Genomic DNA, 25521 nt, shown 5'->3' with positions numbered 1-25521 from the left:
TGGGTTTGTGGCCAATCCCAAAATCATTTGTCTGGCTAAACTGTTTCTCTAAAGGAAGGCATTTAAGATGGTGTAGACAAGGTTGTTTGGGAAGGTTTCTTAATTCACTTCACTTGACTTATATGAAGTGTGGTAATGCCACACATAGGAATACATTTATACATAATATGTTTCTACAGTGAATAAAAATAGCTGTTTTGTGAGGATTAGTAACCAAATATATACACTTAACATAAGAAAGAGCCAGCTCTTTTGTGAAAGACTTGAACAATGTGCCTACCAGTGAATCGGTTTCAAAATGCAACCACAAAAGATGATACTTGTCTAAACATTCCGATGCTTTTCGTCTCAAATTCTAGGAAAATTGTTTTTAGCAGACAGTATAACCCACTCCTGCATTTAAGCCACTGACACACACAGCCACAATTGCTTTGTGCTCTGTGGGACCCACCAGAAGTTGTGTACAAAGAGCCACCCAGCAGTAGTTGTACTGGAAAAAATACCACATGGGAATAGCTGTTGGTAAGCGCACACAATTAATCCAGCTCCCATTTATCACCAAACGTTCATCTCTGTGGAAAATTTGCAGTTTTGCAAAGTTATTTGATATATTAAATCTTAAAATGATGCCCGATTGCACTGATATCGTATTATGAAAATTCAGGATTTCTTATTTTTTGCACATTTGTCACACTTACAGTTTTCTGATCATCAAACAAATTTAATATTAGACAAAGATGACCCGAGTAAATACAAAATGTAGTTTTTGAAGGATGATTTCATTCATTCATTTCCTACCTGCCCTTTGTGAAAAAGTAATTGCCCCTCCTATTAAATCATGAAATAACGGTCATTAACCACATTGTTTTGGAAAGCTGAGTTCAGTTTCACTTTCCACACCGAGACCTGATTACTACCAGACCTGCTGATTCAAGAAATCACTTAAACAGAACATGTCTGACAAAGTGAAGCAGGCTAAAAGAGCTTGAAAATCAACACATCATGGTACGATTTAAAGAACGAACAGAGAGGCAAAGACATCCAATAGACTGCAAGAGCTTACAAAGGCTTTCTAAGGTTTTGTAACTCCTGTGAACGACAGCGAGAACTGTTACCCAGAAATGGGGAAAACTTGGAATAGCGGCAAATCTTTCCAGGAATGGCCAGCCTACCAAAATGACTTCAACAGTGCACTGACGACTCATCCAGGAGGACACAAAAGGACCAAGAAAAACATCTAAAGAACAGCAGGCAGAGAGAAAAGTGATGATTCTAAGGGGTCATGACTGACAGGGGGCCTATAAAAGCATAGATGTTTGGTTCACAAAGTATTTATGAATGCATTTGTTTTCTAGCATTAGTTTTCTTTTTTGGAAACAAGGAATAAAATCCAGTGAGCCTCTGACCCAGTGTTTGATCCCTCTGGCATATCTGCTCCAATTTCCAAGTGTGAACTCTTAGATCCAACCTTCTGAACTGCTTATTTCGCAGAGGCTTATTTTTGATGCCCATAATTGATTGAACCATCAATTCTGCTATCTACCAGGAAATCCTGAAAGACAACATCTGGGGATCAGTTTTTGCCTTTAAGCTCAGTGGCACTTGGGTTAAGCAGCAGGACAATGATCATATGCAAGTGCACCTCTGATTGGCTAATGGAGAGGCCCAGTCAATTCTGTACTTCAACCCAAGTAAGATGCGTTAGTATGATGACAACAGGCCTAAAAACCCTCCACTTTGACTAAATTAAAACAATTCTGCACAAAAGAATGGGCCAAAATTCTTTTTCAGTGTAGTAAAAGAGTATTTGTCTGTTATCACAAAGGCTTGATTGTACTTCTTGCTGCCAAGGTTGACACAACCAATTATTAGGTTTAGCTGCCAAATACTTTTTCACATACGGCAGGTAGGTTTGGATAACTTTTTTCTCATAATAAATGAAATCATCATTTAGAAACTACATTTTGTATTTGTTCAGGTTATCTTTGTCTATTATAAGAATTTGTTTAAGGATTTGTAACATGTAACTGTGACAAATATATGAAAAAAAGAAAAAGAAAACACAAACGAGGAATGATTTGAATTTGATTTGAAATATTTTCTATTTTCTACGTGTGCGACTTCAAAGTAAATGTTGCAGACATGTAAACATACAGAAACACATGATTTTACTAGCTGCACAGTCACATCTTTACAAGCTTTGGACTATTACAGTCATGCAGTTAGCTTGTAAGTTATTGCAGGGTCCCATGTCCTCTCTCATTGTCTCTGCACCCAAAGGAGCCCTGGCAGGCCAGTAATAACATGTTGACAATCAGCTGAGCAAACAAAGATGAAATGACATTATGATTTTCTCTGTGCATCACAGGTTAAAGCCAGTGTAGCACTCAATATTTGATGCTCAATGCCAGCAAAACTATTTTAAAACGCTCTTTGTGAATAGAATTTTTGTTTGGTCAAGACATCCTCAATATACTACGCTGTTTCACTCTGAACTCTTTAAGCATCATCATCAGTATTTATGGCAACATACAGTCGCTATTTTCACAGTTAGAGGGCTGTCTAACTGAGGTTCTGACAATGAAAAATGCTGCTTTAGGTCACCCAGTTACTATATACTCAGTCCACATGCCCAAACTCAAGAAGTACAGGGTTCTTGTTTAACTTGTCATAATAGTCAGTGTTAAAAATATCACCGTAACCTACCTCCTTTGGTCAACTAGCAAGATGTATGTATGGTGACGTAGGGCAACTGACCTCTTTTTTCATGTATGTGTACAGTTGTGGTGAGAAGTCTACAACTGTCAGAAGGACTATTATAAATTTACACAAATCTTTTAATAGGTTTACGGTTTTACAGTGTCTTTTAACTTCACTGGGCCAAGGCCTATTAACTTCTCATTAGCGATCATGGTGGACTACAACTGGTAGTGTTTCTTTGCAAGCATAAAAAGGATTTATTTACCAGCCCTCACTGGACTGACCAATACTCAGAACTTTGGGACAGTCCAAGGTACTTGGTGAAGAGCTAAGAAACAGAATTGTAGATTTATACAAGTTGGAGCCATTTCTAAACAACTGCGGATTCCAAGGTCATAATTCAGACAGTTGTACGTAAGCACAAGTTACTCAGATGTGTCACCACTTTGCAAAGGTCTGGAGGAAGACTCAAACTGTCACCCTTAGATGAGAGGAAATCGGTTAAGATAGTTAGGAAAACCCCATGAACCAGGAAGGTTCAGGTCTGCCATGAATGGGAAACTGCTGGAACACCAGCGTCACCGTCAACACTGAAATGAATCTTACTGAGAGGGTGCAGACCAAAAAATCAACACCATTGACCTCGACTGAAGTTTGCGTCTGCCGATGGGGACAAGCCAAATGCCTCCTGTAGAAAAGTTTGATAGTCAGACAAGTCAAAAAATTGAGCTAGTGGTCACAATGACATGAGGTATGTTTGAAGGTATAAAGGTGAGGTTTTCAAATTTACTACAGCAACTGTCCAGCATGATGGTGGTAGCGCGGTGCTTCGGGGCTGTTTTGCTGCCAGTGGTACTGGTGCATTGCACAAAGTGGATGGAGCAGTTAAAAAAGAGGACTACTTCCAGATTCTTCAACTACACCTCACATCAACAGTTAGAAGATTGGAGCACATACAAGCCCTTGGGTGTTCCAACAGGACAATGATGCCAGACACACAACAAAATTGGTTCTGGAACGGCTAAAGAAGGATAACATTAAGCTGTTGGAATGGTGTTTCCAAAGCGCCGAATTCACCCCTGTTAAAAATTTGTGGAAAACACTTAAAAGCTGGATCCATTTGGATCCATCCAAACAATTCAAATCAACTATACCAATTCTGCCAAGCAGAGTGAACTAATTATGCCATAAATATCTGCTCGAGGTGTAACTTGCTATGGGAAATTTAACCAACTATTAGTGGGGTTGTACGTGGGTCTGTATGTATACTTTGACCCTTTGACGATCAAAGAAAATTCATCATTTAAGTCAGTAAAGGTTTGTGCTACTCAATCCTATCTACCCTCGAAAAAGAAAAGTTCAAAGAAATCATTAAAAGTCCAAAATTCATGCCCATGAGGTGGGGATGTAAACTCCTAACCATGACTGTATATCACCTCAGAGACTTTTCTTTTTGCTTGATTATTATTATTATTGTTTTTTATTTAAATTTTTGATTTATTAGATTTATTAGATAGCGATAGTGAAGAAAGACAGGAGAGCAGAGTAAGAGAGTTTGAAAACATGCAGCAAACGGCTTGGGCGGGACTCAAACCCAGTCTGCTTAAAGTCCTACCCGTGAACTGGAACGCTAAAGAGCCTTTTCTAAAGCACGTAAGGTCAGTATTTTGAACTAGCGTGACCTCCAATAAAGAATGTGCAAGCATTCGCTAAATAGACCGGTCTCCCTTCTGGTTCATCATTCATTGTTGTTCAGTCAGGAAACCTTAAAGTCACATTTTAACCCACTGAGTTTGCCATTTCTTGGGGTTTATGGGACAAGGTTTGAGCAAATAAGTTTAGTCAAATAAGATACAGTAGTGCTCTTTGTAGTGAAAGAGTGTGTTTTTATGAATACCTTTATTTAATAGACTAATATTCATTTTAGACTTAATAATACCACTTCTAGATTACAACATGTGACATACTTTAATTTACAGGTCAGCGTGGGCTTAGCTTTCGTAGCCTGGCTCTTCGCTTGGAGGCTTTGAATACTCAGGTACAGAGGCTGAGCAGAGAGAAAGATGGCTCCAAGCTGACCAGAAATGATCTCACTTTGCTGCTGCAAAGGTATTGATTTGTGGAGTTCAGTATTTTTAAATATAGATATGACTTATAGTGCATTTTTGTGGTCACACGTGGGTTTCTGCTTTTTCCCAGCTTCAGACAGGACCAGCAAGGTTTGGCTCGTTTAGTAGAAAGAGAGATGAAAAGAGTATCGCAGAGGCTTGATCAGCTCAGCCGTCACCACCAACACCACCATCAGGCTGAAGCTGCAACACCACTTGTTAGCCGTAGATCACACACAGGTGAAGTCCAGGCTTTTATCACTTCCAATATTTCTTAAATGACTTAACATGGTTTACATTGTGTTTACAATGATCAACCTTGATTCTCTTAAACTAAAACGATGATACAGGAATAGACTTACCATATGTGCTCACTTTTTTCTTGATTTCAAGAGACAGTTTTGTATTTCATTGTTCAGTTTGGATTTGTTATTTCCTGTGGGTGGAAATTGTAAACCTGTGCGCAATGGTTTGGGCACCCGTGAGCAAATAATATTTGCTTTAGTGGTAATTATTGAAGTAAAAATAAAGGGAATACAACCCCTACAATAACAAACAGACATTAAAAATAAAATCTTTCTTCAAATGTAAACACATCAAAAATTGTGATTAGGATTTTTTGCTCATTACACCTTCAAAGCTACAATGAGTAAATTTGCTGACTCTAAACCTTGTTCTGACCAAAAGTCGCTCTAAGCAGCTAAAAAACAATTCCAGCTTGCAGTTTCTGTAGGAATTAAAAGGAGGGAGTTGTGGTAGTCAAGATGAGATCTGGGAAAAAGACTTCTGGAAGAAGCTCTATCTGCTGAACCAAAAGACAAAGTAAACCCCTGTCATGTTCAGTCATTTGTGAATGTCATAACTTCAGAATGAGACAACGTATGAGTTTCAAATTTATACCATAGGGGTATCTACTAAAAATCTTGGGTGAGTTAGAATCTCAGTGACCTTGACCTCAAGGTCAGAAGAAGTTTTCTGAAAATCTTGTGAATATTTTAAATTTCATTCAAATATTCACAGCACAGGTGTGTCTACTAGGAGGCTGAGGGGTTGTGCTGGCATTTGCCAGTGTTTTTGAATCGTCCTAGTGTCAAATCATACGTGTCAAGAATTAGAAGTCAATTTTAGGAGTCTGAAGTTACTCAGACATTTTATTTTTTATTTTATTTTTGTAGAGCAGATAATGCTTTTTGTTTCAGACACATCTCCTCATTAGCCAATCATCACCTACACACTTCAAAAGCTGTCTGCCAATTTAGGAGGTCAGTAATTTGATCCCCAGCTCCCGCATCTGTACACCAGAGTATCCTTGGGTAAGGTACTAAACTCCAAGCACCCTGCAATGGATCCATCGGGTTTGTATATGTCCATGAGTGCTAAAAACCTATCTATGGATGCAGCTCATAGAGTTCTTTGCATGCTAGTTGAGAGTAAAAAAGTGGGTAACATTTTACAATGCAGCCCACAACTAAGGGGGTAATTCCGCTGTAATTAAATGGCTTTATAATGTATTTTATTTGGAATTGCAATTATATCTGTCTAAAACTACTTAAAGGCAGTTTCACTAGAAGAAGGAGGTAAAAAGTCAGGTTTTTACAGGAAACAAAGAAATAATGATACTGTCAGTAACCTTAAGTATTACGTTATTCATTGGTAACATAACGGAAAAATAAACAATATTTCTCCTTCTTTCAACATAAGTATTCGGTAAATATAGAGTGGCTTAACTTTGCCTACCTTTGATTATTTGTAGATAAATATATTTACACTGTAATTTCAATTAAACACATTGAAATCCTATTTAATTACAGGAAAATTGTGCCCTTAGTTATGGGCTGTATTATAAAGTGTTACTGTCCATTGACTATGCACTAATCAGGGAAAGGAAAAACACTTACAATGGCCAAATCGAACAATTTTAGAATTAAAAAAAAATTCAAGTTACTACTGGGTTTTTTCAAATCAGTGACTGACGGTGGCTCGTGTGTCCTCTTTTGAAAGAACTTCTCTTATCTGCTGCACTAACAGCTTCTACATGTAGCCTCATCATAAAAGTCCTCATGTGAACAACGTAAAGCAATGTCTGGATATAAAAGACTTCTTTGAGGGACAAATAAATGCTAAATTGTTCCATTTGGCCAAAAAAGCCACAGGAATTTGATAAAATAACACCTTGCAAATCTCCAAGGAGTGTGAGCTGAAGCTTTTGGAATGACTCCCACTGTTCTCTGACTTCAACATTATTGAAAATCTGCAGGGGAATTTTAAACATATACAAGACCACCTAAAACTATTTCAGGAGTTATAGTTATCCGCAGGACATTGCAGACAGAATAAAGACAGACTTTTAGCTTGATACAAAACAGATGACTTAATGAGATTCCGAAATTTTTGCACAACCCGAAGTTATAGTTACTTAACTTCAATTTTAAATTAGCAAAGAGTGAATTACCATTTTTTATATTAACATTTTTTCCATTCAGAATTTGTAAATTGTCAGTATACAACTTTATATCCTCTAAAAAAAATTCTTTGCAACTGAAATATGTAAAATCAAAGGTGTATTTTTTCAAATAATTAATTATTAAAAATATATTCAGTGTAATATTTTCAGTATAACAATAAAGTATATTTAATTTGATCGGATTCCATTAAATTTAACAATTTACCTATGAAACACACATGGAAAATTTACATATAATCAAATTATTAGTTAGTTCAAGTTTTCCAAAACCAAATTTGAGGAGATTAAATTTGGCTGACTGGGTCTCACGGAGAAGTCGGGTATATAAATCTTTCCTAGTTTAACTTAATTTTAGAGTTCCCTTCATTAGAAGCACTCCATTGTTCAAGATCCAATAAGAATTATACTTTTTTAAATTAAACTGTGCTTTGGCTATACTAAATAAAATTAAAAAATCCCAATAATTGGCTGGTTGCTTACCTCTCTGTGGGCGCCTGTATCGGTACAGTGATCCTCTGAGCCAAATGTATGGTTCACAGCCTTAGAAAAGGTTAACCACACAGTGAAATTAACAAGCTGTGATAATAGAAGGTGTGAATGGCGGGGCTACAGGTCAGTGTGTGTGCAGGTGGTTATGGGGGATGAAGTCCTTGAATAGAAGTTTAACAAGTCCCACAGAGCCAGCACCAATCCACTGGGCATGGGGAGGGAAAAAAGTTTACGTTACGACCCTCCTGTGAGGTGTCAGGTGAGAGTCGGGTTACGCACGCCGGTTAGCACGCGAAGGGTTGTATGGGTATGTGAGTGCTGGGGATGGGTAAGTATGATTCAAAAAGTGGAATTCATATAGTTTAGGCCACACAGACACCATCACATGGATATGCTTGTAGACACACTTCTGTGGACATGCATGTCCACATGTGCCACCCGCATATTCAGAGGCACACACTTCCCACCAATACCAGCCTATTTGCCCCTCACCCTCTCCCTCCTACATTACCTCACACTCATAAAATATGTCTGAATTACCCAGGAGTCCTTTCACCAACTTGTCTGCCCATACTCCTGTTTTTGCAGAAGGTTTTTTTTTTTTCTTTCTGCTGTGCTTGTATAGCATAACACTGTTTTTAGGTGCTCATGCTTCAGCTCAGACTACAAGTTTTCTTCTCCCTTTCCCTTTTTACTAGGTTGTTTTACACAGTTAAGGACTGTGTACTTTGGCAAGGCCAGCATGGTAAATGGGAATGTTTGGTAGGAGGCAGGTGTGTCAGGTGTGCGTGAGTGCATTCATTCCAGTTGATTGACATGGGCTAGAGATGGTGGGGGGTTTACGGGAAAGGGTCTCTGAGAACGCTAGTCTAATACCTCATACAGGCATGGCAGCACTATACATCGTGCTGATGGCTGCTACTCACTGTGCACATTTCAGTCAAGAGGTTGTATATCAAAGTTATTGTCCGCTGTTCTTCATTAGCCGAGTTGAGGTGACTCAACAGTATACGTTTTGTTACTGATGCAGGAATTAAAGAATAATGGTGCATTCAAAAGAGCCATAAAAAGGAAAAAAAAGTTTGACGGTTAATATGTTACCCCACAGGGTCCAACGAGAAGTGTCAAGTGCCAGTGGATCCTGCATATCCAGTTTGTGCAGAGAAGGTGGAGGTGAGAAAGTGGAAATGTTTTGGAGTGCAAATTTAATTGGTGTATTGGAATGCTTATGCCTATATTAAAATGCTTTAAAATTAAAAATAAATAAATAAATAAAATAAATAAATAAATATATATATATATATATATATATAAAATGCTTTTAAAATGCTTTTAAAAAATTAAAATATATATATATATATATTTATGTTCATCTAAATGTGGAGTCTTCTTTTCACACTAAGGTTAATTGTGGAGTTCCACAGGGTTCTGTACTGGGACCAATTCTATTTACATCATAAATGCTTCCCTTAGAAGGTACACCATATATTTTTATTGTTATACAGATGACACCAGCTCTTTCTACCCATGAAGCAAAATGACACACAGCAATTAGTTTATCTGCAGGAATGTCTTAAAAACATAAAGACCTCTAACTTCCTGTTTCTAAATTAAGATAAAAGTAAGGTTATTGTACTCTGTTCTAAAAATCTTAGAAACAGTATCTAAAAAGGTACCTACTCACTCTCTACCTAAAGGCGCTCTCTCTTTCATTTTTAATATAGCATATAGTTAGGGCTAGGTCAGGTGACTCTGAATCCTCCCTTAGTTACACTGCAATAGGCCTAGTCTGCTGGGGGCTTCCCATGATGCACTGAGCCTTTATTCTTCACTCCTCTGTTTTCACTATTTGTGCTTATGCACCATTTTGCATTTAATCATTACTTTTATTAATCTCCAGCTCTTTTTCAGTGTGTCTTATCGTTCTCCCCTCACCCCCAACCAATCATGGCAGATGCCCTGCCTTAGCATGAATCTGGATCTGCCAGAGGTTTCTTCCTGTTAAACTGAAGTTTTTTCTTCCCACTGTTGCCAAGTACCTGCTCATAGGGAGCCAGTGTTGGGGTTTTCCCTCTATTATTATAGAGTCTTTACCTTATAATATGCTGCTGTTGCGATTTGGTGCTATATAAATAAAAGTGAAATGAGTTCAGTTGTATTGAAATGAATGGCAGTGAATTGAATGTGTCATTTATGGTTCAGTTTTTGCAGTGTACAAAGACCAATTTTGACCAGGTAAAAAACATGTTTAATAACATAACAAGTTTCTCTGTGGCAGTTCCTGCAGGCTCAGTGGCAGTCAGACCCCTGTTATGCTTTTTATGGAGTGGATGGTACCACTTGCTCCGTACTGACTTACCTCAGCCAGACAGAGGACTTTTGTCCCCCTCGAGATGGAAGAAACCACTCTAGTCTGCCATGGCATCAGAAACCTCAAGCTCATACAAAGAAGGTAGCTTCTTGATGCGCTTGTGTATGTTGATGTGGAATGATGACATTTTCACTGCTTTCATGTTATAATAATTTGCAGGCTGAGATACGTAAATCTCTACTCCCACTGTATGAGGCGATCAGCAACAACAGCAGCCCAGCAATTAAGTTTATCCGCTCCAGAGTGGAAAAAATGTCTGAACGGTGGATACAGGCTGGTCTGACGATGAAAGAGAGCAGCAATAACACAGTCTCCACACAGATGAGGGTATATGTATATGTATAAGTGATTAAAGTTTATTGAGGTATTTCATTTTATATAGTTGATAATCAGTGAAATAATAATTTGGGACTTTATATACTTAAGGTGCTGCTTTATCCTGGTGCCCTGTCTGGAAGTGTTGGCCAGCGTTTTGAAGCAATGGTGGAAAGAGGTGGTCCTTTAGGAGAACTGGTTCAGTGGGCAGACCTCAGCGCTTGTCTAACAATCCTTGGCCACAACCTGATCTTCAGCACCTCACAGCACCAACTTCACAGGTTACTACTACTAATTTTATTTATTTTGACATAATTTCATTAGTTAATTGGACTGAATAAGATTTATACTCTGGCATCACTGATATATGATGTAATTACAGACCTTAAAGCCAGTTTATACATGTTTTACACAACCTTGTGTTTGTCAGTCCAGCTAATCTGTGATTACTTTACACTGTAGTGATGAAAAGAGGGAAACAATATTATTGTTGTCCTTTCTAGAACCTGACTTGTGTTTGTTGTGATTAATTCAGCTTGATAGGTGCTGCTCCAGGCAGAGGCAGCTGTCCGATCCAAAGGCCCCTCAACTTTGACCTCATTTATACCGACTATCATGGCCTCGCTCACCTCCAAGGAGCCATGGGACTGGCTTTCAAGCATTACCAGTACATAAACAATTTTCTGGATCATATAGGAAGTACATTTCAAGTCCTTTCTTATGAAGACTTTTGATGTAGTGATAAATGATTTAGAAACTACCATTATTGTCATTAATAAAAAAAAAAACCCACCAGCGATAATAACAATAATAATAAAAAATTACTTCTGTTTTCCATAAAGTTGAACTTGTATGACACGTTTATACAGCTTGCTTTAGTGGATTATTGTTTCAGTGTGAAGTAGGAAAACTGTGAGATCCTTTAGTCAAAGCAATTAAACATTTACATGTTGTTTTGTCCAGTTTTTATTGGCCCTGATATTTGCCCGACACATTAAGGGCTTTGTGAGATTTTAAATATAAGTATGTCACATGATGATTGCAGCTTTATGCGCCAAAACATGTAGTAATAAGTATATCAATGAATGACAAAAACAACAATCTTTCTAGGTGTCGCTTCAGAATCTTGGACTCATTTGGCACTGAACCGGCCTTTAACTTTGCGAGCTACGCACGTAGCCATGGATATAAAACGCTGTGGGGCAGCTGGGATCTCCAACCTCTACAGTACATGACCATGTTCCGTAAGTTATTTTGTACGCATGTTGATTTGTACCTATGTCTTTCCTACGCATGGATACAATTATCTTAAAATGCACTCTAAATATATGTCTCCAATGCAACCCTCTAAGTGTCCTTACAATGAGAGGATTAACAGCTAAGGTTAAATAAACTTCGTGCCCAGACGGAGCTTTCATTCCAACACCTCTCCTTGTCATCTTTCCCACCCTGCCGGGAGATGGAGAAAAGCTGGAAGCCCTGGGCCGAGAGCCACTCTTCATCCCTCAGCTTGGAACACTGTTTATTTGTCCTGCTAAAGGAGGAGGGGGGTGTTAGTTGAGGATATGAGAAGGACCAAAAGACAGAAAGAAAACAAAACAGAAGAAGGACACGGTAGGAAGAAAGAAAAGAATGAAGTTTGAGAATGTTTAAGCATTTATGCTTCTGTTTTGCAAAAGTCCAGAGGAAGACAGTTGACTGAAGGATTACAGGAAACCAGAACTGTAAACAGGCAGAAGAAACCAAAGGTCGCTTCATTCACTCCCAGCTTTTCTCCAAACCCCCACAAGCTGCATGACCATAGCAGTGTTTCATTGCATATCACTACTATATCTGATAGGTGTGTGTGAAGCGGTGAACCCAGACAGACGCTGGAGACAAGTGGAGCTGAAAAGGAGCCAGCAGGAAATTCTATGCTGGGTGAATGAGGGGAGATTTGGCAAAGGTCTTTTAAACAAGTATCTTGAGACAAGAGGACAGCACACACACACACGCAAAGGTTACAAATCGATGTTTGAACATACACCTTTGCTGGCACATTCCTTTTAAAGTAAATACTCATCTCTCACACCTACCTCAGTGTGTCAGAGGGCAGCAGGGTGGCAGCTGCCTATCCAAACACCTAACCCTCTTATATATGTGGAGTTCTCATTTCCTTCAGCAGATGATTTATGCTGCACAGCATGTTTTTCCTCTCTTGCAGAATTTTAATATAAACTGTTATTCAACTATAGTCCTAATAAGCGTCCTCGGTAATAGTAGCCTTCACATTTCTCTCAATCAGCTTATTCTTTATGTCATCTTCAGAGCAGATAGGTTCATAAGTGTTCACCGTCTTTGATCACTGTTTAGTTAAAATAATCACCAAGTTAGAGAGAAGTTTCTGCTCAAGTCTGTCAGCATTTCTACCAAAAACTTACTGGACTGCTTTACCTTTTTCTCTCTGAATGTAGCTGAAGTTCAAACCCTTGAGTAATTATTTTTAGATCTCCTTTAAGTCCTCTTTGCTCTGTTCTCTCCAGCTCACACTCCTGATAATTCCTTCCTGGGCTTTGTGAGTGAAGGGACCGTTAGGAAGGGAAGCGAGCTCGAGCCAGTGAGCTACAAGAAAGACAGAATAGCGGTGGTCTATGGAAAACAGGACTACATGTGGCAGGTATGAGGACCAAAAAAAGTGCATATATGCCAGAAAACAAACATTCACAACAAATTATGCCAAGAAGTCCTCTACTTGATGGCTATGAGAGGTTAAATGCACTGCAACCTTAGGAAAACACCAACTATTAAAAAACACACAACACAGCTGAGCTTGAATAAAACACAATGGCAGTAGAAAAAAAACACGTTGACATTTCCTTAAGTTGCAATGCGTTTGAAACCTCTTGGCCACCATATCGACTAGATCTTAGTTTGTATGTCACCTAAAACTCAAAAATACTTGCTAATAGACAGACCTGTAGTACTACTTATTTAAGGATTCATGTTTTGGGTGTTTTGGTATAAAAATGTCTGCCTTCTCTCGAGTACGATGGTTCTAGATAGTACTGCTAATAACTGCGTTACTAAGGGAACTAGCCACTTGAATTGTTGAAAAGTTAAAAGATAAGTAAATCTGAAGCTCCATGGCAATTGTTGTGAAGCTTTTGCCTTTATACCAAACTATGCCTGCCAGCCAAAGAAAACACGCAACTAACAAACCTTATAGATGAGACACGGAGCATTAATGTCAAGTGTCTCATCAGTGGTAGATAGCTAGGAGGGGGGCAGAGGGCATCTTCCAGTCTACATGTTACCAAATGTTCATGAGCAAACTTTGGAAACACTGAACCCCTAATTTCTCTCGATGCAACTATTAGGTTGAGCTCACTTAAAGGAGCAGAAGTAATTCCATGTAAATGGGTGAATATGGCTTATGTGGTGTGATTTCATTCAATTAGAGCAGAACAGTTAAATACCATACTATATAAATACCACTCCATTTATTTGCATGTTTGCCAGGTTGGTGGGTTTACTTTGGTAGAATGGAAATGGTTCTGTTGCTCACAGAAAGTTTGTGGCTTTATTTGAGAAACTCGATCGTTATTTCTGTTATTAAAAGGCATTTTTTGGAACTTTTTTGGAGAACCACAAGACTGGCGATGTTTATTCCGTTATGCTGATGTGAAGGCAAACATTTCTACAGCCGGTATCACCAAAATTGGGAAGCTTACACCAGATGGATAAATAGCGCCACAGGACAGAAGAAAATATTTATATCATGTATATTTTGGTTTTGAACACGCTTGAATTTCATGTACTCAGTGATGCATCTGGTTTTTTTTTTGTTGTTGTTTTTCTGTGTGTAATCTCCAGGGTAAATATGAGTATGTGAAAGTGATCAGTGAAGAACTGGAGACTCACGCCACAGTCTATCAGCCTCCTGGACACACATTGCATCTGCCCAGCTTCATCAGAAACCACGGACTGCTGACTCAGGAACACTTTCAACAACTTCTCCGTAAAACTAAGGTCTAATTAGAGCCGATCACAGTGTAAAAAGCCAGAGAATTATTTTGGATAACCTGCAATATTATAAATCTTCCCTTTCAGTTGTTTGTAGGTCTTGGCTTCCCCTATGAAGGTCCAGCACCTATTGAGGCAATAGGAATGGGATGTGTCTTTATTCAGCCGAGATTTGACCCTCCACACTCATCAGCCAACAATGACTTCTACAAGGGCAAGCCCACCACAAGACAGGTAAGCAACTCTTAAATCATGGGGATAAAACGTGAAAATAAATATTTTATATTATCTAAATTGTTATTTCATTGTTTAATCCCAAATACTGGCAATATTTTATCAAAGATATAATAACAGTTGATAATTTTCAATCGCAGATCTCCTCCCAGCACCCTTATGCTGAGGAATTCATTGGTAAACCCTACGTATGGACTGTGGATGTGACCAACAAGAGTGACATACGCGAGGCCGTCAAAGCGATTCTAAGAAGTGAGGTAGTTTCCACTAAACATACTAAATCACAGTTAAACTGTATGCTCAATACAAACATGCACACATATTATTTCCCCAAATTCCATTTAAGGTAGCGTGTTTATGTCTGATCTTGCAGGTGAAGTCCTTCACTCCTCAGGAGTTCACTTGTGTGGGAATGCTGAAGCGGGTCCTTGGTTACATCACTCACCAGGTACAAAGATGTAAAAAAGAGATGGAGTATTATTATTAGGTGGTACCCCAGCAAATTTCAGTCATAAATCAGATTTATGAAGTATGTTCTGAAATGTGTGGAAATCTCAAAAAAGAGTGCATGCCTTTGTAAACCTATCAGTTGACGCCTCTGTGCCTTTGTTGGAATTTTTGTGGTCAGAATTTTACACGATAATTTGGGGCTTTTAATTATTTTTTTTTTAACTGTTCTTTCCAGAGTGGAATGATTGTACAGCATACATCTTTAATGACTTTACAAATGAAAAATTGGGTGCACAAGTTGGTAATTATTTTGGATTTTCTCTAATCCTCACAGGTTTTAAATTAGACTTACAGTCTCAGATGTATACACACTCACTTCAATCTTTTAATAAGTTTAAGGTTCTACAGGGTCTTTTAACTTGACCAGGCCAAAGCCTATTAACATCTCATTAGTGATCACGATAGCCTACAACTCTTTCTCTTTGCTGGCACAAAAAGGATTTGTTTGACAGTCCTCACTGGATTGACCTCAGAACATTGGGAAAGTCCAAAGAACTCAGTGAAGAGCTAAGAAGGAGAACTGTGGATTTACACTAGTTGGAGCCATTTCTAAACAACTGCAGATTCCAAGATCATAATTCAGACAGTTGTGCGTAAGCACAAGTTATTCAGATGTGTCACTTCTTTGCAAAGGTCCTCAAAAGGGAATATGGGTTCAGGAACAACGCAGGAAGCATGAAGGCTCAAGCCTGCCCTAAACTTGAAACTCCTGGAACACCAACGTCACTGTAAAGCGATTTTTTACATCACAGTGCTCCAAAATTGATGTATTCAAGCTTGACTAAAAATTTGCAGCTGCCCACGTGGACAAGCCAGATGTCATCTGGAGAAATGTTTTATGATCATATGAGACAAAGATTGAGCTATTTAGCCACAGTGACAAGAGGTATGTTTGGAGGAGTAAATCTCAGCCTTTCAAACCTAACAACACTGTATCAGCATGGAGGTCTACCTCTAAATTCTTAAACTTTACCTACCTAACTTTACCTTTACCTAAACCTATTGGATATTCCAATAGAGCAATACCATAACATTCATGCCCATGATGAGTGCATGGAAACTTCTGATCACAACTGCAGTTCATATGAGTAAAGTATTGCCAGAAAAAGATTTCTCCAGTTGGGGATCCACCAAACAGAATATTATCAAAGAGGAAGAACAAGAAGAAGACCCTATGTGTATCTATATAATAGATAAATCCAGATTTTAATTTAAAGTCAGGATTGTTTCCCAGGCCTTTGTTCCCTTATGAGTGTTAGATAGGGGAGAGATTTTTCAGTTCTTGCTTGGTTCAAACTCTAATCGTTGTCAGTTTTTTTTCTTCTCTTTGTTATCATCAAGAACTTCTGCAGTAAATCTGTCCCTACTTGGCCACCAAAAAGTGCTCTGAGGGTTCACCTCGCTCCACTGGGTCAGTCCTGTGTGAGTGTGTGCCGGCGGTCCTCCCTCGTGTGTGAGCCGGCTCTGTTTCACCACCTCAACACCCCTGCTGCGTTTACCAGGTGAGAAATTAGCAAACACTGACACATGCACATCTGGAAACAGACCGAGGACAAAACATGAATAAAATCATGTTTGAGATCTCTTGGTGGTAATAAGATCCGAATGTTAATGCTGTGTAACCTTTTCAGCAGATAAAAATCAGTAAGCACAGCCGTTTTTCTTGTACAACATCCAGGATTCCCCATAAAACTGAACAAGATCACAAAGACACCATTAAACGAATACAATGCAATATAGTAGAATGTTCTATAGTATCAACATGTACACTACTGTATATGCAAATAAACTAATTACCTTTTTTTAATTTGCAGGCTTGGATTAAGTTGCGCCAGCGTGCTGCCGGAACTCAACCACTTGTTTCCTTCTTACAGTCCTTGGGGTCGTCAGTGTGGCCTCCAGCAGGAGCCCCTGCTTTTCAGTTGTGCTGGCTCTGATCCGTCCTATCGCAGACTGTGTCCCTGCAGATCTCACCTAACTGGATAGGTTGCAATCTGTCTTGACTGCCTCTAAGTAACACTGAAAGAACTCAGGAAAAGCACCAAAGAGCCATCTGCAATGTATGCTGTACAGGTAAAGATTCCCAACAAAAGGGAGACAGCTCTTCCGCCAAAGCCATTGAAAGCCTTGCAGTCATGTTTGTGTATGTGTACACATTCAAATGACATACAATTCTGAGGAAGTAACCATGCCTGAATGTCATTTCCTTAAAGTACTTGACAAGCTGAAGAACTGTAAATCCAAGGCCTGATTTCCCTTGGCGTCAAGTGTTACTGTAGCTTAAGAAAAAAAAAGCCTTTGAATGCTGGCAATATGCACCTCAGGGAAAATGTGTTTACATGTGTTTAAATCAAGTGGAAACTGGCACCGGCGAGTATAAAAGCAGACCAGTTTACATCAGTTCTTCGCCTGCTCTAGTCACACACAGTGCAGTAGGCTTCTGTGTTATGCAAAATAAGTATCTAATTATTCATTCGCTTACAGTAATGTATCACAGTGGCCAGTGCTGCATGGGATTGCTGCTCATGTTGCTCCTTCATGCTTTGCTGGCTGCAGATATTAGCCTGGGGCCTTAAAGGAGAGAGGGTGACAGCCTAAGTGATGAGGCTCATTATCGGAGTGAATCATGGATAACCTCTGAATCCATTTGGGAGGTCACAGCCGTATGACCATTATTATACTGTCATCTAAACCATTGGTTCCCAACCATCTTTGACTTAGGAAACCCCCTCAGCTCTTTTTAAATCTATGCCCCCCCACGATTGCTGTAGGAAGAAACTCATTGTTTGGCTTTCAAATGCAAACTTTATGTCATTTAAACCTGGGAAAAAAGTCAGTTAAGACAGAATTAATTGTATTTTCATGATTTTTTTTAAAAAAAAAATAGAAATTAAAGCTTAAAATGATTTTAATCATAACGAGTGTCTCGTTTTGCACTGGGGTTCCAGGATTACTCCCCAATTGCTTCATGACTTACAGATTTGTTGAGAGCCCAAGGGTGCGTTACGGTCCAAGCTGATATGAACAAAAATGGAAATCTGACATATGTACATTTAATCATTTCCATTCTGAAAGCTCAAAGAGTCACACAGGCTTTTCTCATCACCCCCACCAACCGGTTGCACAACTACACGTGGAAGAAACAAATGATAACAAGTAAAGGTGAAACTACAGCTCACAGTCAGTGATGAGGTGCTGCACTTACAAAGCACAGCTGTTAGCAAAGATGGCTCCAGCAATGGCAACAAGCTGCTGTTTTGAGCTTGAGTGATGTGAGGTTTTTCTTGGAAACAACACGCTGATGAACTGGTGGAAAAAGAGACCTTTTTTTCTGCTTCGGTACATTTTATGTGACCAGAACATGTTGTCACTCAGAGATCAGACCGCTCAGGCCTGCGACAACAAGACTAGTTGACAACATGACAGACTAGTAAATGGCTGTGAAATCGTCCACGAAAACAATATTTGTGACAGCTTTGGTGCATTTCTGTGAATTTGTCTGGCTCTGTCAGATGTGACTTTTGCAAAATTAGCTGGACCCGTCCAAAGATGATGGAAATGGACTTGTATTTAAGTCAGGAGGGTATTTGAAACAAAGGAAAATTAAAGTTGTTTTTGACTCGGAGGGACGTCTCTGAAACTAATTTGTGGAAAATCGTGTGTAATTTCTGGATGAGTCACATTGACTCATATCAGTTACATGTGTTATGGCATATAAAAGCTGTCACTCACTTCCCAGGTGGCTGATAGCACAGGGTTCAAACCGAGGCTTCAAAAACAAGCCCAAGTACGGATGGAGCAAGCTGGGACAAAGGTTGTAGTGTTCCCCATGGTTGCCTACTGACCTCATGCTGATTGGGTATACGCGTGCAGAACTTAAACAGTCCATATGTTTGCCAGAAACCAATTTGATTGTAGACATTGTGTGATTTGGATGATAATTTGAGGTCTGTGGTTATTGCTGCAAACTGCAAATTTGTACCTCCAGTTCAATAGTATAGATAAGCAGCACCACAAAATATGATGACAACTAAAGCATATTTTAAACAGCTGAAAATGTTGGTGCTATAGACTAACTGACTGATTGGAAACTGATTGCAGTGCATCCTGAGGGCAACAATATTGTCTATGCAAGATTTTTTTTTTTGTTCAGTGCAATATCTGTACAGTCAGTGCTTGAGACTGTACAAATTCAACGTTATGTTGGGGTAGTGAGGGAAAAATTCACAGACCAAGGTGACCAAGACCAAGGTGATAGGTTACGAAGTGTTAAAACTATAACTACTAGCTTCTAGCTTGAGCCAATGACTGCCAGGGTCTTGACTCTGATTCACGCCCACACGTACTTGAATCGGTGACATCACAGCCAGCAGAGTTGGTAAACACTAGGCTGCTTGGCTAGCTAAGCTAACGAGTGTTAAAAAGTAAACAGAAGAAAAAAACTGATGTCTACACGTAAGTTTCAAGTGTCTCTCCCCCATACTTTAGGATAGCAGCATTTAGTTTAGCATTTAGCACATTTAATCTTTATTATCTATCCATTGAGCACTGTCTTGCTTTTGTATCCTCCTTTTCCTCTTCTTTCTTTTTTTCTTTTTTTTCATTTCCACTCTTCATTGTCAGCGAGTGGCCTTTGTAGCAACTATTAATGACGTTGGTGAAGTCCTGTGGGATCCCCTTCTTAGGTCAGGTCTCGCCAACTGTCACTGCAAACTTTGGACATTGTTTAAAGTTTGTCTACCTTGCTTGGTGGCAAGTAGTAACTCTGCTTAGATTGACATAAAACAATTATGAAGCCCTATCTTGAGCATTTTGGCCATGGGTTTTTGATGTCATGCGACGCAGGTGGATCTATCTTTGAAAATATATGGATGGCTCTAATTTACAAAATGAGCATCTTGTCCTTAAACAAGCCTAGTTAATGAAATTATAAAACAAATAGGAAAAAGTTTACGGTAGGGTCTTTTTCTCATAGTTGCCTTCATAATCTGACTTGTTGCAGCTTTCTATGTGCCTAAAACCTAAAAAAATGAAAAGTTAATGCAGGTTCTAGATGCTTCTTCATTGGCTTTATTTTTCAGATCCAAAACTCCATCTTTTATATACAGTTTTTGTACACCCTATTGTGATGCCAAGTTTATTTGTATTTGAGTCATTATATGACTCAAAGTATATAAGGTTTACAAAAATCCACTGACTTTAGTGTCCTGGGAACCATAAATATCAGTATAAAGCTTTGTTTCTTGACATTTCCCAAAACAAAGTGACAGAGCAAACAAAAGACTGACACTACCATGCCACCAGCATAGCTAAAACCCCCCAACAAAACAAAGAAGCAAAAAAAAAAAAAAAAAAACCCTGTTAATTTTTAATGTTGTATGGTTTGTTTGGAGGAAAAAAACCAAAACAACAGAACCTCAAGGAAACCAAGAGAGGAAACTTTAAGCTATGTCAGGGTTCATATTCCAGCAGAGATGCAATAATGTTTATCAGTGTGCTTCTTAATTTTACACTAGAGAAATGATATCTTTTAGTTACACATGGACTTCTTTATCTTTTAGCTGTAGACTGTCGTGGCAATTTCAATTTCATTGCCAAGGAAAAGGAGATATTTTGGTGACAAAAGCTGGAGGACTTCACTTCTATTTATCAAACTTTTGGTTCTGGACAAAACTGAGATAACACGTTTTTTATTTCCTTGCACTGCAACAGGAGTCAGTATCAAGCTTCATACTCGGAATCTCGGGAAGATATTATACATATTACTCATAAATGTTTGTTTCTTTCTAAGAGTTCCTGGAAACTTTTGAAACTTTTATTGCTTTATTACATTTGCAGGACTGTGTGCAATCAATCATGGTGTTTACACTGTGTTTCACAATCTTCTTGTGGCGTCCAGTCACACACCACTTCAGACAGACTTATTTCTAATTTTACTCAATCTTCTGCCCACTTGTCTTAACATTCCTTCTGCTCTTATTTTCATCTCAGATTCTCCTCATTTCATCTTCATACAAATTCTACAACCAATATATCAATAGATAAGACAGACTTTATTTTACAGACAGACTTTAACAGTTTCAGACAAGGATTTTTAAGGGAAAAACTGCGCTCTTTTTTATTTTGTATTTTTAAAGTGCTGATTGTGCCGAAATTATTATAGGATAGGTACTTAATATCACTGAAACACATCTAGTTTAGTCGTACAGTGTCATTTACCTGTGTTTCAAAAGTATGCAAACCTACTTCAGAAGGACAGATGTAATACTGCAAAAAAATCTTTGAAATATCTTCATCTTGGTTGATGTGCAATAACCTTCTCTATCCTGAAGGGGGCAGTGTGGTTAAACTTGTTGTGGTAAGTCATAGCTTATAAACCACATCAACCTGCTGTAGAAATGAGTGACAGAGACGACAAGAAAGACAAACAAATGCACCAAGTGATTTCTGAACATTTTTGAGAGCTACAGCAAGAAAGAGAAAATCTGCAGATGTGTTTGGACAAATGGAGACACTCAAACTCTTCTCTACAGGAAGCGCTCCATTTATTCCACTCAACACACTTGCAAAAAGGGGTAGGGGAGAGAGCGGCTCAACTACCATAAGAAAGCAGCTGCTTTTATTGAAACCTGTTATTGGCGTGCCAAGATTACACTGAACAACAACAACCCTCCTCCCTGGAAGCCAATAAAATGCCGACAACAAACACTTGGCTTGCCTACAGCGCTGTTAGAAGCCACAGAGGTTGGCCTTAATGATATGTGGTAACTATTACAGACTATTAAACAAAATGAATAAAAAAAGAAAAGAAGTAGAGAAAGAAAAAAAAAAGAAGAAATGGGGCAATCATTGATTTGTTCGGGAGTTGTTTCCAGACCTAATGTAGGTAGCTGACTCATTGTTGGGCAACCTCAAAGAGATGCACCATTTGAGTGTAGCTCACCGATTAACCATGCAAGCAGCTAGATAAAGCAGCAGTGCATTGCCTAATTTGCTGTTACGCCCATCAGGCAATGCACTCACTGCAAGCCAGGGATCTATTGTATATGCTTGAATAGTTGAGGTATAGCACAGGCCTTTCTGTGATTTCTTTCCCCCCCTCAAACATCCCATGTCAGTATTCTAGCAATCCCATCACACCTGAGTAACTCTGAGGCAGATGTGATCTGGTCCACCTCTCCTGTGCATCTGTCTATTAGCATGTGTGTGTGTGTGTGTTCAAAAAAGCTGCTAATGCCATTGTCTCTATGTATGTATTCAACGGCAAGCGTTTTGTGACCTCCAGGGGATAGGCAAGGTCATTCAAGCTGAGACAAATCCACAGCCACATGACTAAATGTGAAATCTGAACTAATATCTAAACCCAGAACACCATGCAGCCAAAAACTCAATAAAACAGTTGCTTATTTTGTTTGGTATGTGCGCTTATTTTATGCTGAACTGGTGCGCCTAAAATTCTCCAGGCCTCTAATACCCAACCTCTTCTTTCCATCTTCAGAATTCAATGTTGTTGTAGAGTTGTGAAAAAACACAGGGCAACTAGCTAACGGCTGTAACCTCAAGAATGCCCTTGTCATCTTTCATCCCACACCTCTGAATTGCCTTCATTTTCTGGAGGCCCATAAATTGGCTCTTATTGTCCCATAAATGGCTCCTTTTGGGGTGGGATTTATAGTGAGGTGTGGGAATCGAGTGTGCAGAGGGGGTGGGGGGGGTATAAAATCCACCTTTTGATGTCTTCCCCCCCCCTCCCCGTGCTTAATAGGCAGAGCAGACGAGCCTACCCATATGCTGCACGGTGCCTTTGCCACACACTGCTAGCGTGCGACTCTCTCACACACAGGCACATTAAAAGATATTAAACTGCTTTTCTGCTTTCATTCAGAGTCATGAGAAGCAACAGCCAAGCAGGGTGGTTCACGTTAAGCTCTGCCACTTCCTCTCCTGTAATTAAAGCTGCCCGTGCAGGGGGTCTCTAAAAGTCTTGTTTTGCTACACCCGTTTTAAAGGCAAGGGCAAGGCTTTTTGAACTGTTGAACAAGTTTCTGTGTATTTCTGGGTGGTGATCAATCATTGGTTTTGACAGGCGCCAAACGTCAACCTGAACAAATACTGTTGCAGGAAAATTAAAACAGTTTCAGAAGCAAGTCATAGCTTTCATTCTTTTGTCCACCACAAACAAAAAGTCAAACAAGAGCAAATGTAAGGCCACTGCAACCCCATTGCAAACCTGCTTTGTTCCGGTGTTTTAAATGTAAAGAAAAATTGTAAAATTACAGTGTGTAAAATCTTACTACTAGATATCAATAGATTGGTAAAATAGTGCAATCAAATTGATTCTGTTTTCTTACCCCTCTCAATTCAAGTGCATCATCCTAGTTCTGTGGCCGGCGTAGGACAAAGAGCTCTGGCCACTGTTCATCTGTATTGCGTGTAGGCTGTCTGTTTAGGCTGGTGTCCACGCCTATTTACTCTGAAAGAGGCTGTAAAACTTTGTTAAAAGAGCTCGATAGGAGTTGATGAATAAGTAAAGCTCACTTCTGTCTGAAGACGGTGATATTGAGGTGAGTTGTTGAGCATATCCTGAACTTTTCTTTTGGTAAGAGTGTGTTTCGGTCACTGTTAGCTGCTGTTAGCTGCTGTTAGCCACTGTTAGCCACTGTTAGCTGATGTTAGCTGATGTTAGCCAGCGTTAGCAAAACTTTGAAGTGGCTTTAACATTGTGAGACTTAGACACTTAGTGAAAAAAATCTCATATAATGTGAGAATTTAATCAAACTCTTTATCAGGAAGAGTGTGAGGTTCACATTGTTTCTTTACTTTGTGTTTCTGTTTCTATGGTGAAGCGGACAACTTCTTAGAGCATAAAACATAGGTATGATCTTATCTTGAGCCTAAATAAAAATCTGCCTCCTCCGTCTTTGATGTACTACATATGTTACCAGTCTCTGGCCACATATGTAAAACACGATTGGGTGGAATGGCTATGTCCATCTTGGACACTGCATTCTAGATAGTGGGGCAACACTGTGGCTTCTACAAACTGCCACCCGCTCCTATGTATTTTTAAAGTTTATGAGACTATATCACTTTGCTGGAAGATGTAATTACACACTAATGAATGCATATTTATGAACGCAACATTCTTGTTTTCTAATAAAAAGCCTTGAAGAATGTTTGACTGTACCTTTAAGGGATCCATTTACACAATACCAGCTGTTTTGCTTACTGCCTTTGTGCCTGCAAAGATGCTTCACTGGCACTGAACAAAATTCTTTTGTAAAATAAACCCTCGTCTAACAGAGAGGATCATATTCACCCTCAGTGCATGTAGCAATCATAAATGTTAAAAGATGCCCGTGAACCTTAACTTTACCTTTATGGCTGCTGCCATATTGTTTTTCTGTTGGAGCCAGAAGAGGTAAGACGAGGTTGGAGACCACTCCACTGACTTCTGTGCTTCCTTTTTCAGCTCTGGCAATAGCTGCTTGGATACATGAAGAGCAGCTGGGTGGAAGTTATTAACAGTGATGTATGCTGGGCATGGGAGATGAGTATAATTAAAATTGCTGTATGAGATGAAGTTGCTATGGCATGCAATATGTTGTTTGTCCAATATTAGGGTGGCTGTTGATCAGGAGGTAGAACAGGGCATCTATTAATCGAGTGGTTGGTGGTTTGCTTCTCAGTTCACATGCCAAAGTATCCTTGAGGAAGATTTGGAACCCCAAGTTGCCCCTGATGCGTTCACTCAAGTGTGAATGTTAGCTAGAAGCACTTAGACAAAGAAAAGTCCTTGTGTGAATGGGTGCACGAGACATGTTGTATAAAGTGCTTTGAGTGCTTGAGCAGAAAGGCGCTAGATAATAACCAGTTCATTTACCGATATTCAGTGCAAACACACTTTCAAATTTTTACTCTTGTTCCCAACCACCTCTCTGTCTTGCTTTTGTGCCCATTTCTTTCTCTCCTTCAGAGGCAGATGAACCAGGTGATAGTGACACAGCCTGCTGTATGCCCGTTACCACAGTGATGACAGCTGCTAGACCAGGTGCACAGGCAGCTGGGAAGGCTTGGAATTTGTGTGTGTGAGTTTGTGTGTGAAAGAGAGACGACTGTGACACTGCTATCTGTGCTTCTGTAGGACAGAGAACGAGAAAAAGGGACGTCGGGGCTGTTATATCACAGGTGAGTCAGCGATGGAGGGAGTGTAGGTGAAAAAAAGGGAAGAGAGAGAAGCGTAGTGGCAGAGGAAGGAAAACTGAACTTTGACTCCTCGCTTGGTTCCCAAGATTCAGAGACTCGGATGTGCTTCAACATCACTCAGT

The 25521-nt window shown here is 39.3% G+C and overlaps 1 protein-coding gene across 2 annotated transcripts in view; it reads left to right on the top strand.

The window, feature by feature from the left end:
- The window catches only part of LOC146512863 (alpha-1,6-mannosylglycoprotein 6-beta-N-acetylglucosaminyltransferase B-like), a 29682-nt gene extending 4757 nt beyond the window's left edge, over positions 1 to 24925 (top strand). Inside the window, exons 3-17 of one of the 2 annotated variants that reach the window (XM_085170105.1) lie at positions 4680 to 4809; positions 4900 to 5048; positions 8870 to 8934; positions 10040 to 10213; positions 10292 to 10459; positions 10559 to 10728; positions 10983 to 11114; positions 11558 to 11691; positions 12970 to 13103; positions 14300 to 14455; positions 14537 to 14683; positions 14824 to 14940; positions 15057 to 15131; positions 16535 to 16695; positions 17008 to 24925. In XM_085170105.1, coding sequence (XP_085026231.1) covers positions 4680 to 4809; positions 4900 to 5048; positions 8870 to 8934; positions 10040 to 10213; positions 10292 to 10459; positions 10559 to 10728; positions 10983 to 11114; positions 11558 to 11691; positions 12970 to 13103; positions 14300 to 14455; positions 14537 to 14683; positions 14824 to 14940; positions 15057 to 15131; positions 16535 to 16695; positions 17008 to 17179 — 2084 coding nt within the window. In that variant the 3' untranslated portion in view covers positions 17180 to 24925. Of the gene's footprint in view, positions 1 to 4679; positions 4810 to 4899; positions 5049 to 8869; positions 8935 to 10039; positions 10214 to 10291; positions 10460 to 10558; positions 10729 to 10982; positions 11115 to 11557; positions 11692 to 12969; positions 13104 to 14299; positions 14456 to 14536; positions 14684 to 14823; positions 14941 to 15056; positions 15132 to 16534; positions 16696 to 17007 lie in introns of those variants that run through there. The other variant, XM_085170106.1, reaches the window with a different exon arrangement.
- Positions 24926 to 25521: the final 596 nt, after the last annotated feature.

The sequence above is a fragment of the Neolamprologus multifasciatus genome, chromosome 8 (assembly GCF_963576455.1).
Source record: "Neolamprologus multifasciatus chromosome 8, fNeoMul1.2, whole genome shotgun sequence".
NCBI classification, from domain to species: domain Eukaryota; kingdom Metazoa; phylum Chordata; class Actinopteri; order Cichliformes; family Cichlidae; genus Neolamprologus; species Neolamprologus multifasciatus.
The sequence above is the reverse complement of the archived record's forward strand: the minus strand, read 5'-3'. Positions and strand labels throughout refer to the sequence as shown.